The sequence below is a fragment of the Myotis nattereri genome (assembly GCF_964212035.1).
Source record: "Myotis nattereri genome assembly, chromosome: Y".
NCBI classification, from domain to species: domain Eukaryota; kingdom Metazoa; phylum Chordata; class Mammalia; order Chiroptera; family Vespertilionidae; genus Myotis; species Myotis nattereri.
This window is the reverse complement of record NC_138094.1, coordinates 14,147,407-14,166,656: the sequence shown is the minus strand read 5'-3', so window position 1 is coordinate 14,166,656 and position 19,250 is coordinate 14,147,407. Positions and strand designations below refer to the sequence as shown.

General features: G+C 40.3%; 1 protein-coding gene across 1 annotated transcript in view; it reads left to right on the top strand.

The window, feature by feature from the left end:
• The window catches only part of LOC308512347 (centriole and centriolar satellite protein OFD1-like), a gene marked incomplete at both ends in the record, with an annotated part of 53,369 nt that overhangs the window by 22,823 nt on the left and 11,296 nt on the right, over positions 1–19,250 (top strand). The window contains 8 exon segments of the mRNA XM_081082120.1: positions 358–431; positions 2,010–2,104; positions 3,004–3,193; positions 4,620–4,750; positions 5,278–5,373; positions 10,289–10,413; positions 11,881–11,993; positions 12,990–13,103. Of these exon segments, the coding sequence (XP_080938246.1) occupies positions 358–431; positions 2,010–2,104; positions 3,004–3,193; positions 4,620–4,750; positions 5,278–5,373; positions 10,289–10,413; positions 11,881–11,993; positions 12,990–13,103 (938 nt within the window).

The following is a 19,250-nucleotide window of genomic DNA, read 5'->3' as shown; positions in this document are numbered from 1 at the left end:
GGGGATGGGGTGCAAGGCAAGGCAGGTGGATGTGACTGACTTCTTGTTCTTGGGATTTAGAGTCAGTTGTACCAGTGTAAATTGAACTTAATTTACTTTTGTGTGCCAATCCAGACCACCATGGAATAATTGTTCTCAATAACCTCACAATAACGAGTTTTGGGGACCAAATTAAAGGATTGTAGCAGGTTTTATATTCAGAATTTGCATCTCTGGGCTTTGGTACTGATAGTCCTTGAAGTTATGCATGGCCATGTTCATGCCCTTAGGTGCCCGGGTGCCACAGAAACCCATACATTGATAGGAATCCGTTCAGGAAAGTGACAAGAAAATCATTTTGGTCATTCTAATTCTCAGGTATCAACTTGAGCTAAAGGATGACTACATCAATAGATCTAACAGACTGGGTGAAGAGGACAGGAAGAATAAAGGTGATTCTTGTGGAGAAGAAAGCTGCATTTGTAAATTTCTGGTATAGGTTATTAGCTTCCTAAATTGGGCCTGTTCTAAATTTATATGTGTGTGTGTAGCTTACATTTTACTCTTACTACAAAATTAATCATTATTTTGTTCTTTTAATTTTACGTATCAAAAATGACCTTAACCTGAGAGAGGTAGGGTATTCAGGAGGTTTTTCTTCCCCCATCTACTTTCCTCCCTCCCCTTTGACCACCACTTGCTTGTTATCTATATTTATGGGCCTGTCTGTTTTGTTTTGTTTATTTTTATTTCTTAAGATTCCACATGTAAGTTAAATCATAAGGTATTTGTTTTTCTCTGTAACTTATTTCATCATAATATCCTTTAGATTCATCCATGTTGTCACAGGTGGCAAGATTTTATTCATTTCAGTGGCTGAGTAATATATCACATCTTCTGTATCCACACATTCATTTATTGATGGTAGTCTAGGTTGCTTCCAAATCTTGTCTGTTACTAGTAATGGTGCAGTGAACATGTGGGTGCACATGTATGTCTTTTCAAATTGGCATGTTGTTGTTTTTTACATATACTGAGAAGTAGAATTATTAGAACATATGGCCGCTCTTATTATTATTTTTTTTTGGGGGGTGGGGGTGGGGAGAGTGACTTCACACTGTTTTTCCATAGTGGCTGCACCAATCTGCATTCCCACCAACAGTGTATGAGGGTTCTCTTTTTTCCACATCTTGGCCAGCACTTGTTATTTATCCATTTATTGATGATAGCTGTTCTAACAGGTGGGAGGTGATATCTCATTGTGGTTTTAAGCATGAGAGACTTCATTTTTTACTTATGGAAAATTTTAACTTCTCCATTCCCTGTGACCTGTTTCCTTATTTCTTTTACTTGTAACATATGTTTATGCCTCATGATATTTTTACCTGACATATAACTTCCTAAACTGTTTTATAACTAACCCAGGAGTAGGAAAGTTGAATAATTTTTCAATCTCCTGATATTTTATGTCTCAGTATATTTGTAGAAACTTGTCTATGAAAAGAAGTGAACTTAAGTAGAAATTTCAAAGGAACCAGAGCTGGGTACTTGATAAAGACCCATAAGGTCACCCAGTGTGTGGCTGCTCCTCTGTGACTATCTTGTGAAAACTAGACTAATACTTCTTAGGAATTAGTACCATCATGTAGTCAGCTAATTTTTTTTAATGATATATCTGCAAAGACTCATATTGAATGAAGTGAAAATGATGAAATAGACACTAAAATCATAAGACAAATCTTTGTATTTAAGGAAATTCAGATCTTTGGGTATGAGGGCTCTGAGCAGCTGGTGCAACTGGTTGGTATGTGTAGTGGAAGAAAGTTCACAATATATGTGACCATTAAGACTTCCCATCACCTGTTGGGTAATAGGACTTATTTCTTACTTTCCCTACTGATTTTTGACTATGACACCTGCTATTTTAGATGATGAAATAATCGTCATTAGGTCTGACATTGTACATAAATTCTTAAATGAGTTTTTATTCACTAGAAAAACATCTTAAATTGGTTGGCTTTCTCTTTCAGAAAAACCTATTCTTTTGCAAGAGCAGTCCATGGCTACCAATTCAAAACAGGAAGAAGAATGCAATCATTCTGCAACTCGTGTGAAAGAACTTGAGGTAATTGCTAAGCCTATTGTTTTTTGAAGTCGATAAAACTTCAAGGCAGTAGATGAAATTTTAGTTTCAGCCATACATTATTTAGCTTGATGTGTTTAGACTGTTTATTTTATGACTGAGAAGGCCCAACTTAAGTTAATTTAGTAGTTCTTCCTTTTAGTCCTTCCTGCTTGTTGCCTCGAACAAGTTCCTTAATCATTGGGGTGGTTGAGGTTCCGTGGTGAGCTGACCTATGTGCCTAGCCCATAGCAGGTGGCCAGTGCTTTTAGTTTCTGCCTTAGCCTCTCCTTCCTTCCCATCAGCAGAAGGTGAACATTCCTGTCATTACATTGGGATCTTACAGGATAAAACAGAATGAGATGTGTTTTTCACATGCCATTTATTTTCTTGCTGTTCATCACGTGTGCTCTCTGAAGGACAGAGCTGGAACTTGATGTACCTGGATATATCCTGCACATAAAATGTATTTTTGCAGCTGTAATGATCTATTTATTTGAGAACATTGTAGACTTTTGTATGTAAACATGAAATGTATAAAAAAAGGAAAGCACCACAGCATGTTTGTGATAGCTCAGCTTTTCATTTTTATAAACATTGCTGCAGTCTGTGATTGCTATTGGGACCTTAGTTGTATCTGGAAAATGGGCAACAAACTTAATCTGAAGCACTTGCTTTGTAGGCCAGGGTTCTGCCTAAGTATAAGGTTGGATGAACTTCCCCCGCCCCTTCTAGGGCAAAGATGAGCTTCCATGTTGGAATCAGGTTCTTCTTACTGCAGAGAATGAGTCCTCTGTCCAGTGACCTTACTTACTATGACACCCAGTTTATAGCAGCCTGCCAGTTTTTGCATAAGAAGTACTGCAGTAACTGTTCAAATGCAAGTTTTTTTTCAATTCCAGCTTGAACTCGAATCTCTCAAGGCCCAGTTCTTGGCAATAACCAAGCAAAACCACCTGCTGAATGAAGAGATGAAAGAGATGAGTGGCTATTCGCTTCTAAAAGAAGAGAAATTAGAGCTTCAGGCTCAAAATAAATTACTTAAACAACAACTGGAAGAGAGCAGAAATGAAAACTTGCATCTTTTTAACCGTATGTCTTTTTCCTGATTTGCATGTCTTTGTAATTCATATTAGCTTAATATTATGACACTATGCTTTGTATCTGTAAGGAAGGCTTCAATCAGGAAAATTTTTGTAAAATTAAGATTCTCAATTTGAAGTTACTTCCTTTTTTGCTTGCTATTACTATAGTATATTATTAGTGTCACTAAGAAGTATCTTTAAACTACAAATCTGCCTTCTGGGTTGTACAAATCTCCCCTCACTTTCTGCTGCTCAGATTTGGCCATTGAGAAGGAGGAATGAGAGTGAGGTTGAGGTTATTATTCCCTCTCCACCATTGCATCCTCACCCCCACTGTATATATTGGCTGTGGGCTGGCCCTGTGCCTCTCAGCAAGGCAAGATCCAGTGCTTACAGGATGACCTCTCACCATTGCTCTGTGCCTGTGCCAGATCTTTCTCTCCCAATTCTGGGAATTCTTCCCTCCCTGATGGTTTAGGCCAAGTGTGGAGACTGTCCTGCCCACAGGCTATAGAAGACCCATAAAATCTTTTGATCTGGCCCTGCCAAGGCATTAGGGGTGAGTTAATTAAATGTTTGACCAAATATAGGAGGCTAATTAAGTTGATAATTTTGTATGACCTGCAAATGATGTTATAAATATCCATGTCAAAACCGGTTTGGCTCAGTGGATGGAGCGTCGGCCTGCAGACTGAAGGGTCCCAGGTTCGATTCCGGTCAAGGGCATGTGCCTGGGTTGCGGGCACATCCCCAATGGGGGATGTGCAGGAGGCAGCTGATCAATGTTTCTCTCTCATCGATGTTTCTGGCTCTCTATCTCTCTCCCTTCCCCTCTGTAAAAAATCAATAAAATATATTTAAAAATAAATAACTAACTAAAAATAAATATCCCAATGGCCCTTGGCAGAAGAAAGTTTCCCCACTCCTACTTTGGGCCCACGGAGTTAACAGCATGGCCCGATTACTAGCCCAGAGAACTATACCACCCTTAGTGGCTAACCTACATGAATCACCCTTTAGTGGTTCTTCAGTGACTGAAATGGTGGAACTCCATCTGATGTCTGCTTGAACCCTGAGTGTTGCTGACTGGTGCACAGATCAGATTAGACCTAGGGGTACTTAACAGGTTTTGATGGAGAACTCCTTTTATGCCTCCTGTGTGTGATAGAGGAAAGAGGTGGGCTTTCAGGTTAGTTAAAGGATTTGAAAGAATTTCTTTCATTTGCATTAGAAAAGAGTAGTGAACTTTGCCTCTGCATGCATTCAACTCTTCTGAAATTTGTGCTCTTAGTCCATTCCATAGAATTAATATGGTATTAACTACATGTGTACAAAGAAAAGAAAGAACAATTTAAAATATCTTTAGCTGCTTTTGCTAAGTGAAATGGGAAAACTTACTGTTGATAATCACTAGGCTTTTTTTACCTTCTTAGTTATAGCTCAACCACCTCCTGAACTGGTAAATTTGCAGAAACAGTTGAAGGAAGCAGGAGCTGCTTTCGTGTTAGGGCATAAGAAGTTTGAAACTCACAAGGAGGCTCTGCAGAGACAGGTGCAAAGTGAAGTGAGTACTGATCTTTATTTGGTCGGGTGTTAGTCTGATCCACTGTGTACACATGTAAGCTTGGTGTGTGTCACACCAGTGTAAATCAGATTGGTTTTAACATCAAAAATTATCCCCCCACTATTCTAAGGTAACCTTCTCACCTGAGAAATTCTTGGGTGATGATATAACTATATTTATAACAGTAATAAAATCCCAAGGAAAGCGCACTCATAAACAGAAATTGTCCCAGTCTCGGTTGTGCCCTCTAGTAATGTCTCTTGATTCTTGCCCTGTGACTTAGAATTGTTGACACTCTGGTGTCTGCCTCATACCTTATAGAACTGTTCTTAGAGATGAGTGCAAATGGAGGTGGCAAACTTGTTTGTGTGCTCTATTGTTTTCTAGGGACCTGTGGACCACAGGCATGAAGCTGCTCAGAATGGGCAAAATGGAAAAGAGAATAAGCCCTATAAAAGACTTGTTCCTTTTGAAGTGAACTGGGATTTCTTTTACATTGATTTCTTCCCTTCTTTAAATCTTTTCAGACTGAGCATTCTGCAAAGCTGAAGGCCCGGATATTAAATTATGATGCTTCTGTAAGGAGGTTAACTATGCAGGTGGCTGATTTAAAATTGCAACTGAAGCAGATTGAGACAGGTTAGAGAGATTTTTAACTTACAAATGTGTATGTGTAAAACTTCCAGTATATATGGAAATGTAATGATCATTACTGAAGTTTCAGTAATTCTCATAGTAGGGGAAAAGCCATAGAAATATGTCATCTTAGAAGTAAAAACTCTGTCCATTTCAGGAATACCAACCAGTCAGTCATCAGCTAACGTGACTTGCTTTTATAGGTTCCTTTGGCTTGGAAGAGCCTTGTACCCCAAATAAGAAAGGTGTAATGGCACAGAGGTTCCCAAATTCATGGACCTTGGTTTTTCTTTTATATTTGTTACCTTGATAATAAGATCAATCTGACCCTTCAGGGTTTTTACGTGTTCCTTGAGAGATGAGTAAAATATGTGAGAAGCAGGGTGACTTATGTCACTCTAGAGGCCTGGTGCATGAATTTGTGCATGGGTGGGGTCCCTCAGTGTGGCCTGTGGGGATTGTGCTGAAACTGGCAGTCCAGCACCACCTGCTGCTACTGCCTACCACTCTCGCTCATCCTGATCCTGCTGCACCTGCCGCAGGCTCACGCCCAGTCAGTCCTGATCAGGAGAAGCTCGTCTGCTGCAGTGGCGCTTGCCTGCATCTGGCGCCTGTCCCAAAGGGTATGGGATGGAGGGGCAGTGGGGGGAGAACGCAATCTGCCCTTTGGGCAGGTGGTGGGATGCCCTTGCCTGCCCAGGATCCAGATCTGTCCCTGACGTTCGCAGGGATTGTCAAGATTTCTTCCTTGCAGAGTGTCTAGGGAGGGGAAGCAGCTGCGGTGCCTGAGGCCAACTTTCAGGAGGCTAGTGGCCCTGTGCTAGTGGTACTGGTCTGTTGGTGCCTGGCCTGTTCTCTAGAGATTGGACCTGCAGGACTACTGAGGGAGTGAGTGGCTACTGCTGCTGGCTGGTGGGCCTCCAGGAACAGGTCAGTCAGCAGAGCGGCACTCCCCCTGTGGGAGCGCACTCACCACCAGGGGGCAGCTCCTGCGTTGAGTGTCTGCCCCCTGGTATCAGTACATGTCAGAGTGACTGGTGGACCTGTCATTCAGTTGCTTTAGATAGAGGTTAATATATATCACATTGATTATATACAGTGTTTATGTTTTTGCACCTCAATTTTGAAGTTACTGATTAACCTTGGTTGGACACATTTAACTTCTTTGTGATAACCATTATAATAACCTGGTTATTAACAGGGAAGGAGTAAAAGGAAGATTAGGTAATAGAGACATGCCATTTATACAGCTTTGCCAGGGAATTGCAGTTAATAGTCTCCAAGTTTATTACCTAAAGATCACTGTGGGAAGGCACTAGACAATGGACCCATGCCCAGTGAGGTCTGCATGACATGGGATGTTGCTTATCTGTTAGTCAGTCACACCAGGGAATAAGTCAGTAGCCAGAAATAGGCATGCCACCGCAAGTACAGGAATATTTAATTTTTAAGCTCCTGAACAAAGAAGCCCCTCTCTCTCGCTGCTCACCTCAGATTCCCAGCTTATGGTGTTCTTACCTCCCTCTACTCACCCTGTGACCCACAGCCATGTAGACTTCACACAGTGTACTGATGTACTAAATGTAGCCTGACACTAAATCATGCCCTGCTCCACCATGGAATGGACACTCTGGATACTGGCCCTACTCTTTGATTCTGCTGGAGCCCCGTCTGCACTCTTTTCAGGACTAGGCTAAGGGACATTGAACCCTGCAGACCAGAAAATATAATTACACACCAATAAAATACATTCATTCTCCCATGGGAGTCTTAGAAAAGTCTTTTTCTAAAGATACTGCAAGAGCCACCCACTACCACTAAAGTCGGAAAAATTTGACCCAGTGATTTCTCCAGCTACAGTTGGACCTCAGTTTCCTCATTTGCAATGGGGATATGAATATCTACTTTGCCATGGTGAAGAAGGCAAAATGAGATGGCTCTCAGTTGAGTGCCTGCAACACATCAGATACTCAGAAGGATTACTGCTATCATGTTACTGCATGTTTGCCCTGAGGATGCATACTGCCTGCCTCTTCTTCATAACAGGTGTACTGAAGCTGAGATACAAAGCTCAAAAAGAAAGTTTCTGTGTGTTAGCAGTTGAACTGGTTTCCACATTTCCTGGCCTGGAGCCTTCCTCAGTTCCTATTTGTACTCACTCCTCCTCAGTTCCTTTTCCCATCTTCCACGCTAGTTTCATTTTTATCTCTTGACTCCTTCCCTGTTCCTTATTTTCTCTCACGCCTATTTGCTAAACTGCCCACAGCTGAAATCACAGTGATCTCGAAAGATGAATAGTGTGAGGATGGAACCTTTTCAAACACATACATTGCCCTGGAGGCATTGCTGGAGAGTAGCGGCCACAAGACTGGCTATGCATGTTCAGGTTTTGCTTAGGGAGTCCCAGCATCTGTACACCTCCCTACCTGTATGACCTAGCCTTAGCTCCCCAGGTGTAATGTGGGAGGAGCAGAGTTGTTAGTCTTGTTGTGGCTGCAGGTCCTCATACCCTTATCTGAAAACTAGAGGCCTGATGCATGAAATTTGTGCACTCACCTTCGGTGGCTCGCCTCAGACCTCGCAGCTGTGGCTTTGTCTGGAAGGTTGTCCAGAAGGATGTCTGGAAGGTCATTCGGCTGTCCGGTCTAATTAGCACATTATGCTTTTATTATCGACTAGAGGCCTGGTGCACAAAATTCCTGCAGTCAGGCGGAAGGGGCCCCCCAGCCTGGCCTGTGCCCTCTCAGTTCTGGAGCCCCACGATAGATCGCCCCAAAGATGTAGGCTCCTGGATGAATTGCCCCAAAGAGGTAGGCTGGAGTAGGGTCCCTGCCTGCAGGCATGTAAAGCCTCGGGACCCCCAGTGCTAGAAGCTAAGACCAGCAGGTCATAATAAATGCGAGAAGTTCACCAGAAGGCTGATGGGCTTCGATATTCAGCAGGGCTGAAAATCTGCAAATTATTACCTGCTGCTAGAGGAAAGGCCAAAAGCAGTTCCTCTAACCTGATAATTTTTTCCTGTTTATCAAACCTGACCTTTGATATGTGTGTTTATTTTGCTAAAGGGCAAAATGTGTAAATAAAAAGCCATGGGTCCAGAAATTCGGCAAGCCACTCCACTAGAGAGCTGGTTTCCGCCTGGCTTTCCCCCATCCCTTCCAAATTTATACTTCTTGTCCAGTGTATCCATTTATGTGTCAGCCCCTTCTCCAAATTCCTGAACCCTTGATGCAAAAAGACTGCGGCACCCCAGGCCACGCCATGTGGAGCTAGCTGCCAGGCCCCACCTCCGTGCACACAGCATCAAGTCTGCGCCCACCTGTGCACGCAGCCTCCTGATGATGGATGTGATGGGCATGAGGGCATTGCGGCGTGAGGGCTTAACAACCACATAAACTTATATTAGCATAGATAGATTGGGCCCTATAGTGGTTTTGCCACAGCCCTGGGAGTTCTGGGGCAGCATCCTTTAGTGAACCATGTTTGCAGTCAAATATGTGACTATCCATGCTGGGTAGAATAAATAAAGGTAATGAATGGATTTGCATCAGTTCAGGTAAAGTTTATCAACAGTGAATTCAGGTCTGCTTAGGCTTTGTTACCAAATTTATGAATATGATTGTGGATCGTGGGTTGTGAAATAATATCATGCATTAAGAAGGAAGGCCTAGCTCTGGCTAATTTTGTTCAGTGGTTAGAGCGATGGCTTGCAGACCAAAAGATGGTGGGTTCCATTTCTGTCAACCACATATACCTCAGTTGTGGGTTTTCTCACCATCTTTGGTTGGGGGTGCATGTGGGAGGCCAAGTTGAGGTGTCTCTCACATCAGTGTTTCTCTTCTCTCTCCCTATTCCTCTACTCTTCCCTTTCACTCTTCAATGGAAAATACATCTTTAAATCAGGACTAAAAAAAAGGCCTAAAAACAAGGTCTGTGAAGTTATAACTGGTACATAAAGCTCTCAAAAAAATGCTAATAAATAAGAATTGGCTTCAGAAATTGTTTAGTGTGCATATTTGTTCTTATTAATACCTCTCTCTTCATTTAAAAAAAAATATCAAGCATATTTGAATTTTTTTTCCTGCTCATTGGTCACATTATTTTCATTTAGCCCCCAGCCAAAGCCATCTCTGTTTCATCATTCTGCCAGCAGATTTATGGTGTCTCCTACTGGTGAAACAAGCAGGGATTTCTTGAAAAAAAAAATCATCTCAAACAGGAAAAGCTGATGGGAGAGACAGTTACACCAAGGATCATAAATCATCCAAATACAAGCACAGTTGTTTGCTCCCACATTTCTGATCTTTAGTTTGTAATCACACCAAGGCAAGAATGAAAGAGCTAGAGCAAGAGATTGATTGCTTAGAAAAAGCTTTCTTCGGTATTCTGTTGCTAGAAGCCCACTAGCATCTAAGAGTCTGCCTCCACTCATGTAGGTAAGCTTCTGCAGAAAGGGTTTCAGGACTTTCATGGTCCTTTTATCTGAGTACGAGTGAGTGAGCTGTAGAGAGCAAGAAGGAGGAGAAGTCTATGCTTGCTGTACCTGGGAAATCTTTAGCCTGAGTAGCTTCATCCTCACTGCACCTATGGTTGCCTGCTTACCAGAGACTTCTCCCCTGTGACATAACATTGTGGGAGGCAACGGGTTAGAGCAAGTTCAGCATTTTGCTTGACATGCAGACATGTTCAGAGAATGGTAATCAATGGCTTTTCCCTTACTGCTGATTAGTTTTATTATTAATGCTGAATCCTTAATAATGTGGGTCAGTTATACGTCATACTCAACTATTTGCAAGGATAATAGAATTTCTTTTCAAATTAAACTCCTTAGGAACCATGTTGCTGTTTTCACTGTGTAATTTGTAATACTCTTGTCCTGATACCTTTTGCCCTTTAGGTCTGGACCAATCCCAGTCCTTTGCTTTTCCCAGTCCTTGTCCTGAAAGAATGCTCCCGCCTTCAGCAACTGAATCTAGGCACAGCCTTTCCATCCATTCACTCTCAAGCCTTCTGGAGCAGAAAGCCAAGTAAGTTCCACATTCTGATTGGCCCAGCCAAGTCTGGTTAGCTGAATGGCCCTGACTTTGCGTTGTTTTAAAGTGACGCTCAAGACCATGTGGAGTGTAGAATCAGATTGTAAGATGATGTGTAATCTTCAAGAATCATCTGAATTATTTGGGGAAAATTCCTTTTAGCAAATAATTAATTTTTCCTTGTTTGCTAAACCTGATGTGTACACAGTGCACTATGGTAGCAGTAAGCATTTTCATAGTTCTATGAATAGACTTGGTTTATAGAAATAAAAAAGCAACATACAAAATCTACAAAAGCAAATTCAGTTTATTTTTAAACTTGAAGTAGTTTCACACATTTTAATTTTAAAGTCCTTCAAAAAAAATAAGTCAGTTAAAAAATATTTGGGCATTTAGTCCAAACAAAAGTCTAATTTGTCTATTGAGATAAATACTGAATTGGTAGTGGGTTGTAGGGTCTGATTGCTGAAGTAGAATGGCGTATGTAGAAGTTGGGTGGCGGGTCACCCAGGCTGGGATTGAGGCGCATAGGAGACTCCTGTCTGTGCTTGATCCATATGGACGGCACTCTGACTCCTTAGTTCTGGGCTCCAGGCTGGACATCTGTCTGCATATTTTGATTCACTCCCAGTGTACAGAGTTGAAAACTGCCACATGTGTCCATCATGGTCCTAATGCGTGTAATGTGCATTTATTTATATTGCTTTCTCATGATAAAGCCAAGAGGAGAAACAGCACACCCATGTGGGAGTTAGGGCACTTGGATGCACATGGGGCTTGTAGTTTTGCATCTTCAGCTGACTCATACTGATGCTGTGCAGAATTCGTTCTTTTCAAAAACGTTTTGTGGTTCTTGAAAATATAAAAGCATTGAGAGTGCCACATTATTTCTTGTCAGCAATATAATTAATACCTGCCTCACAGTGTAAGGTGGTTCTGCAGAGTGCCCAAGCTAATGTCTTGATTACTTGGAATGATGCCAGTTGCATGGAGCGTGCCCAGTGCAGGACAGCTTTCATTTTCACAGAGCACAGTTCATTCTCTAGAGCAGCGGTTCTCAACCTGTGGGTCGAGACCCCTTGGGGGTCAAATGACCCTTTCACAGGGGTCGCCTAAGACCATCGGAAAACATATATATAATTACATATTGTTTTTGTGATTAATCACTATGCTTTAATTATGTTCAATTTGTAACAATGAAAATACATCCTGCATATCAGATATTTACATGACGATTCTCAACAGTAGCAAAATTACAGTTATGAAGTAGCAACGAAAATAATTTTATGGTTGGGGGTCACCACAACATGAGGAACTGTATTAAAGGGTCGCGGCATTAGGAAGGTTGAGAACCACCGCTCTAGAGCCTTTTCCAGAGTCACAAAGGCTTTTCATAGCCCTGTGCTCTTGGTTTTACCTTATTACAACTTCACACTCATGAATTTTATTCTTTCAACCCAGTCTTTATCAAAGACAAACTGAAGTTCAAGACAGACATAAATTTTCAAATGTGGATGAACTATCTTTTGAGGATAATGAGGAATTTGGATCATCTTTTGAACGTAAGTTTAAATGTAAGTACCAGTTTTTAACAGTTGAAAATGTAGAAAGCTAAGTCTTGGTGAAATATATCCATTGTTAAATCAAAGGCCTTAAAAATTACAACATTTGTATTTTGTGATAAAAACATGGATACAGATGTATTACCTTTTTTATATCACAGATTTTGATGGGTCTATTTGAGTGTTACTTTTTTTTAATTTTCAAGATAACCAATAATTTCAAAGTTGGAGCTAAGCTCACAAGTGAACCCTTAACTTAATTTACCAAGTTTGGGATTGCCTCAGATTAAAATACCTGATTCTTAATTTTTTTTTCTTTTTATGGAATATGAAGATGCTAAGTTATTTAAGTTATACAGATTCTGATGACTGCATCAGATGTAGAAACCTCATTCTTAGTGAATGAATGGAGGTGGAAGTATATTAGCTTCCTTATCTGAAAACTGGAGGCCTGGCTCTGGCTCTGCCTTAGATTGTTCTCTGGGAGCATACTGCTTAAGTATAAAATTAGGATATAGAAGTCAGTCAGCTCTAAGGTTCTCTCTAGCCTAGGAAATCTTTATATTTGTATATAATCTGTAGTTTTGCATTGTGAGCTTCATTGTCAAATCTGAAAGTACTCTACTTTGAACAGTTAAATGAAAGAGCTTAGTAAAATTGGTAAATTCTTTGCAACTAACTTTTTAACAATTTTGTTAAGGCTTTACTATCTAAATGGAGTTCATATAATTATCAGCAAGTCAGGTGAATTCTGTCACTTTCCTGTTGGGTTATAAATCTAGTTTTGGAAACAAATCTAATTCTTTTAAGTGTAATAACACTTTGAGAAGCAAATAGATTGTCAAGTGGTATGCTGAAAGTCTTAGGATTAATTCTGTAGGAAAAGATCTGGCTTGGTTGCTTTGGCTGAGACTTGAGCGCAGCCAAAGTTACCCCCATACTGCCCTGCCTTCTTTTGCTGTTGTTAAGGACTCCTGGGACACTCATTTGTACCTATTATAGATGCAGCAGACATGCCGATACAGTTTGAAGTGAATGGCCTCCATCCTGCTGGTGACATGCCTCTCTTGGGAACTGCCTTGGGTGCTCCTCCTGCCAGACCTATCTCCTCTCATTACCCAAGTAAGTTTTCCTTGGTTGTAACTACAGATAGTATGATAGCTACTAAATGCCAGCCTGTTCCTAGTGAGTTATTTCATTTATTGAGGGAGGACCTTTATAAGCATAAATTATTCAAAGTCTTAGAGTTGAGTATTGCCATTGTTAATACATTTCTGAAATAAATTTGAACATGTAAAGAGGAGAAAATTAAAGGAGTTGCTTCTCATTAATCTTCCCCAACAGTGGCTTTTTAAAAAAAAAATCTTTATTGTTGAAACTATTACAGAAGTCCCCTTCTTTCCCCCATTGACCTCTTCCAGCCTGCTCCTGGCACACGCCCGCCCCCCCACCCCCACCCCACACACACAGGCCCTCACCATCCCATTATTTGTGTTCACTCATTATGCATATATGCATACAAGTTCAATGATTGAGCTCTTCCTACCCACCTCCCCTCCCCTGACTTCCCTCTGAGGTTTCACAGTCTGTTCCATGCTTTTATGTCTCTGGGTCTATTTTTGTTCATCAGTTTATTTTGTTCATTAGATTCTACACATGAGGGAGATCATGTGATACTTATCTTTCTTTGACTGGCTTACTTCACTTAGCATAATGTTCTCCAGGTCCATCCATGCTGTTGCAAATGGTAAGGGTTCTTTCTTTTTTACTGCCACACAGTATTCCATTGTGTAAGTGTACTATAGTTTTTTTTATCTACTCATCTGCTGATGAGCACTTAAGGCTCATTCCAAATCTCAGCTACTGTAAATTGTGCTGCTATGAACATAGGGGTGCATTTATTCTTTCTAATGAGTGCATTGGGTTTCTTAGAATATATTTCTAGAAGTGGGATCACTGGGTCAAATGGGAGTTCCATTTTGAATTTTTTGAGGAAACTATACTGTTTTCCACAGTAGCTACACCAGTCTGCATTCCCACCAGCAGTGTACTTTTCTCCACATCCTCGCCAACAGCTGTCATTTGATTTCTTGATGATAGCCACTCTGACAGGTGTGAGCTGGTACCTTATTGTTGTTTTGATTTGCATTTCCCAGATGATTAGTTACTTTGAGAATTTTTTCATATGTCTCTTGGCTTTCTGTATGTCCTCTTTGGAGAAGTGTCTATTTATGTCCTTTGCCCATTTTTTAATTGGACTGTTTACCTTGTTTTTGTTAAATTGTATGAGTTCTCTATATATTTTGGAAACTGACTCCTTATTGGATGTATCATTGGCAAATATGTTCTCCCATGCAGTAGACTCTCTTGTTATTTTCTTTTTAAAAAAATACTTTTATTGATTTTTTACAGAGAGGAAGGGAGAGGGATAGAGAGTTAGAAACATCGATGAGAGAGAAACACCAATCAGCTGCCTCCTGCACACCCCCCACTGGGGATGTGCCTGTAACCAAGGTACATGCCCTTGACCAGAATCGAACCTAGGACCCTTCAGTCCACATGTCAACGCTCTATCCACTGAGCCAAACCAGTCAGGGCTCTTGTTATTTTCTTGATGGTTTCTTTTGCTGTGCAGCTGCTTTTTATTTTGATGTAGCCCCATTTGTCTATTTCCTTCTTAGTTTCCTTTGCCCTAGGCATTGTATCCATAAACATGTTGCTGTGTAAGATGGCTGAGATTTTGGTGCCCGTGATTTCTTCTAGGATTTTTATGGTTTCCCAACTTAAATTTAAGTCTTTTATCCATTTTGAGTTTATTTTGTGTATGGTATAAGTTGGTCTTATTTCATGTTTTTGCATATATCTGTCTAATTATCCCAACACCATTTCTTGAAGAGACTGCCTCTGCTCCATTGTATGCTCTTGCCTCCTTTGTCAAATACTAGTTTAGTATAGTGGTGTGGGTCAATTTCTGGGTTCTTAGTCCTGTTCCATTGCTCTGTATGCGATACTTGTACCAGTACCAGGCTATTTTGATTACAGTGGCTTTCTAGTATAACTTGATATCTAGTATTGTTATTCCTCCAACTTTTCTCTTTCTCAAGCTTGCTGCAGCTTTTGAGGTCTTTATTGGTATAATTTTTAGAGTATTTTTCTAAGTCTGTGAAATATGCCATTGGTATTTTAATAGGTATGCATTGAACCTAAAGATTGCTTTGGGTAGTATGGACATTTTGATGGTATTTATTTCTGCCAATCTATGAACATGGTATATTCTTCCTCTAGTTTATATCTTCTTCTACCTCTTTTTTCAATGTGCTATGGTTTTCTGAGTATAGGTATTTTACCACTTTGGTTAAGTTTATTCATAAGTCTCAATTTTTTGTTGTTGTTGCAGTGCTAATTGGGATTGTTCTTTTATTTCTCTTTCTGAGCGTTCAATATTGGTATATAAAAATGCCATAGTTTACTGGGTGTTAATTTTATATCCTGTTATGTTGCATCCCTGTCTTCCTATTCTTAGGGAAAATGGTTTTAGTTTTTAGCCTTTGAGTATGATATTGGCTGTAGGTTTGTAATATATGGCTTTTTAATATGTTGAGATATGATCTATTTCTACTTTACTGAAAGTTTTTATCAAAAAAGGGTGTTGGATTTTGTCATGCTTTTTCTGCATTGATTGAAATGATCATGTGATTTTTGAGTGTTGCAGTCTGTTAATGTGATATATCACATTTATTGATTTGTGGATATTGTACCAGCCTTGCATTCCTAGAATAAATGCCATTTGGTCATGATGTATGGTCTTTTTAATGTATTGCTGGATCTCATTTGCTAAAATTATGTTGAAGATTTTAGGGTCTGTATTCATCGGGGATAATTCTCTTTCTTTGTAGTGGCTTTATCTGGATTTGGGATTAGGGTAATGCTGTCCTCATAGAAAGTGTTCCTTTCCCTTGGATATTTGGAATAGTTGAGGAGATTAGGTATTAGTTTTTCTTTGAATGTTTGATAAAACTTCCCTATGAAGCCATCTGGACCAGGACTTCTGTTTGCTGGAAGTTATCTAATTACTGCTTCAATTCCATCAGTACTTACTGGCTTATTCAGGTTTTCTGATTTTTCCTGATTGAGTTTTGGAAGATTGTATTTTTCTTATTTGTCCATAGTCTGACAAAGCAGTTACCTTTTTGCTTAAGACAGTTCTTCAGAAACCATTCCATTTTGGGAAATCATAGTATAAAATTGAAATGGCGGTTAATACCCATATACATCTTCAATGTGATTGTAGTATGTTAATAATTCTTTGTTTCCTTCATGTCTTTAAAAAAAAAAATAAGGACAGAAGAACCTTTATATTTCAGTTTTCAGAAGAGCTGATGACATTGGAGGAAAACTCGTCATCAAACTTGTCTGGCCCACTTTCTCTTTCTTCTTACTGTCTCTAATTTACACACTTCCCTCCCCTGTGTGGAATCAGGGAGGAAAGCTCTAGGGGGAGATTAGAGCTTTGTCTCATACTCCAGCCAGATCTTTTTCTCCTTGAACTAAAGAGTTTAAGCCTCAAGCTTGAAAGGAGATTTCTTAAGTAAAACCACCTCTTGTTTTTCCAGTGTTTGGATGGGACTATCATGTTCAACACCTCTTGTAAGTAGTTTCTTGGTTCAAGTCAGCATACTCAGGGAGATGAGGAATTGCCAAAGGAAACAAGACTTTGAAAGGATTGTTCTCACTGATTCCAGGGTACACCATCCTGTAAAGCACTCATTCAGCGAGACTTCATTGAGAACCTTCACTTCATATATGAAAACTCTATCACCCAATATCACCTCATTGATTTAATTGTGAAAAAAGAAAAACAAACACCTCCTGTGTGCTGGGTGCTGGGCATACTGCAGTGGGACAACCCAAGCCCTTTCTTCATGGAGCTTCTAGTGGGAAAGTCAGCAGTCAGCTAGCCATCACCAAGACCTCTGATGGGATAGATACTGAGTAGGGGCAGTGGCCACCCAAGAGTGGCTGTGATAGGTTGTTTCGCAGAGACCTGGGTGAGTAGGAAATAAAAATAATACAATAAAGGAAACCAACTGAGTTCATAGGTGTTCTATCTCAGAGATAGAATGAAAATTATAACAATGGCTTTTAAAATTATTCTTAAGTAATGTTTACATTGATCATTGAAAAATTCTCTTATAATCATCATTTCCCCTCTTCGTTTGGATACAAAGGGAAGTGAAAAAATCCAAAACTTGATATCTTTGAGATGTCCAGTGGAAATACTAATTAGGTAGCTACAAAGTACAGTCATGCACCTTTTAATAGCAGGTATATATTCTAAGAAATGTGTCCTTCGGGAATTCATTGTTGTGTGAACATCAGAGTGCACTTTTGTAAATCTAGGTGGTACAGCCTCCTGTACATCCAGGTAGCCTATTGCCCCTCCGGTACAAGCACATACAGCATGTTACTGTACAAAACAAGATTAAATCAAGCACAGGAGAAAATGACGCCATCGAGAGATGTAATAAACATGAGGTATATGAAGTTGCTGCCCATATAACATGGGATGCTGTTTCACAGCACACTTTTCTTTATCATTAGAAAAAAAAAAAAAAACCACTATAAAACAGTGATTAAAAGGGTAGTGTAGTAAATACATAAACCAGTGACATGGTCCTTTATTATATTTATTAAGTATTAGGTACTAGACGTAGTTGTATGTGCTGTACTTTTATATGACTGGCAGCACAGTGGGTTGGTTTACATTAGCATCTCCATAGACACGGGAGTAATGCATTGTATTACATTACCATGTGGTGATAGCCACACCACTTAGACAGTAGTGATTTTTCAGCTCCATTATAATCTTACCAGAGGCCTGGTGCATGATTTTGGGGGGTCCCTTGGCCTGGCTGGTGAACAGGGCCATCTTGTCCACTCCTGATCGGGGCCTACTGGCAGGGGTGGGGTCGCGGGAGCAACCATGGGAAGTTGTCTGGTCATGGGAGCTTGGCTATGGGAGCACACTGACCACCAGGGAGCAGATTCTGCCTTGAGCATCTGCCCTCTGGTGGTCAGTGCACATCATAGCTACCGGCCAGTCTTAACCGTTGCTTGGACTTTTATATAGAGAGAAGATGGGACCACTGTCATATATGTGGTCTGTTGAACGAAATGTTGTTATGCAATGCACAGCAAAGATATAGTCCTTTTTTCTTCTTTATTGTTTAAAGTCAGCAACCAAACAGCATTTCTATTTTGAGATTGCTATTCCATGTGATAAAGTGATGGCATTTAGGTCTGCAAGCAAGAAGAAGATTGCATTTCTTCCTGTGAAAATGATCAACTGCCTCCTCTGGTATTTGAATTTCATGACCAGGAGTATGAGTCCGAAATGACTGTGTTGTTTCTGTCCTGTTAGCAAAAACCTTCAAAATCCTTTGGTGAACCTATGAATTTGTCTCTTAGCATTGCTGGGGGGAAAGTGTAGCCTACAAAAGTTTAGGCTCTTCCAGAGCCAGAGGAGAAAGGCAAGCATAGCCATCTGTGGGATTGACATTGAGTTAAACCTGTGACAGGTGAGGACTTTTGCTTTGAGCTACAGGGAATAGACAAATAAAGCCTGGAACAATAGATGTAGAACAAACAGATTCATGTGGTTGTGAGAAGGCAGGTACAAAATACTGTGTAAATGTGGTGGTGGAGAGGTGTCACTTTAGGAATACTGTTTTTCTTAGTGGCTGTATCTTGTATTCCTTAGCCAGAAGTGTGCTAAGGTTCCTTCTTATCCACAACCTCACCAGCACTTATTGTATGACTTATTAATGGTTGCTATTCTGGCTGGTTTGCAGTGGCACCTCATTGTCATTTTAATTTGCATCTCTCTAATAATTAGTGACATTGAGCCTATCTTCATGTCTCTTGCCATTTGTATGTTGTCTTTGGAGAAGTATCTATTTAGATTTTCTGTCCACATTTAATGGGGTTGTTTTTCTTTTGGTGGATTATAGGAGTACTTTATGTGTTTTGGAAATTAACCCCTTACCATATGTATTATTGGCAAATATGTGCTCCAATACAGTGGATTCCCTTTTCATTTTGATGCTGATTTTTTTTTGCTTTGCAGAAGTTTTTTTAGTTCAATGTAGTCTCATTTGTTCCTGTTTCTCAAGAATGTTGAGGCTAGGGGACCCTACCCCCCTCCCTATGTGGGAGTCTGTTCTGTGGTACTCTTTCCCCCTCCCTACTTTGGAGTCTGTACTTGTTCTT